The 200-nt window shown below is 37.0% G+C and overlaps 1 protein-coding gene across 1 annotated transcript in view; it reads left to right on the forward strand.

Annotated features, from left to right (window-relative positions):
• Window positions 1–200, forward strand: part of LOC119585064 (venom carboxylesterase-6-like) — a gene marked incomplete in the record, with an annotated part of 16,961 nt that overhangs the window by 15,385 nt on the left and 1,376 nt on the right. The window contains 1 exon segment of the mRNA XM_037933681.1: window positions 57–200. Within this exon segment, the coding sequence (XP_037789609.1) occupies window positions 57–128 (72 nt within the window).

Here is a 200-nt window from a genome sequence, read left to right on the forward strand (position 1 = left end):
CCTATACCTAATTTTATTATTTCTATTAATTCCTTCCTTCATTAATCTTCCAACAGGTTAGAAGATTCCACGCGTCGTTGCCAACAAGCCAGAATTACATTTTCAACCCTGAACTTGTGATACCATAGTCTCACGACTGAAGTTGTGTTCAATAATAATTTTTATAACTGTACCCCTTTGGTATGACGAGTCCTTGGCAC

This window comes from Penaeus monodon, chromosome 19 (assembly GCF_015228065.2).
Source record: "Penaeus monodon isolate SGIC_2016 chromosome 19, NSTDA_Pmon_1, whole genome shotgun sequence".
Taxonomy (NCBI): domain Eukaryota; kingdom Metazoa; phylum Arthropoda; class Malacostraca; order Decapoda; family Penaeidae; genus Penaeus; species Penaeus monodon.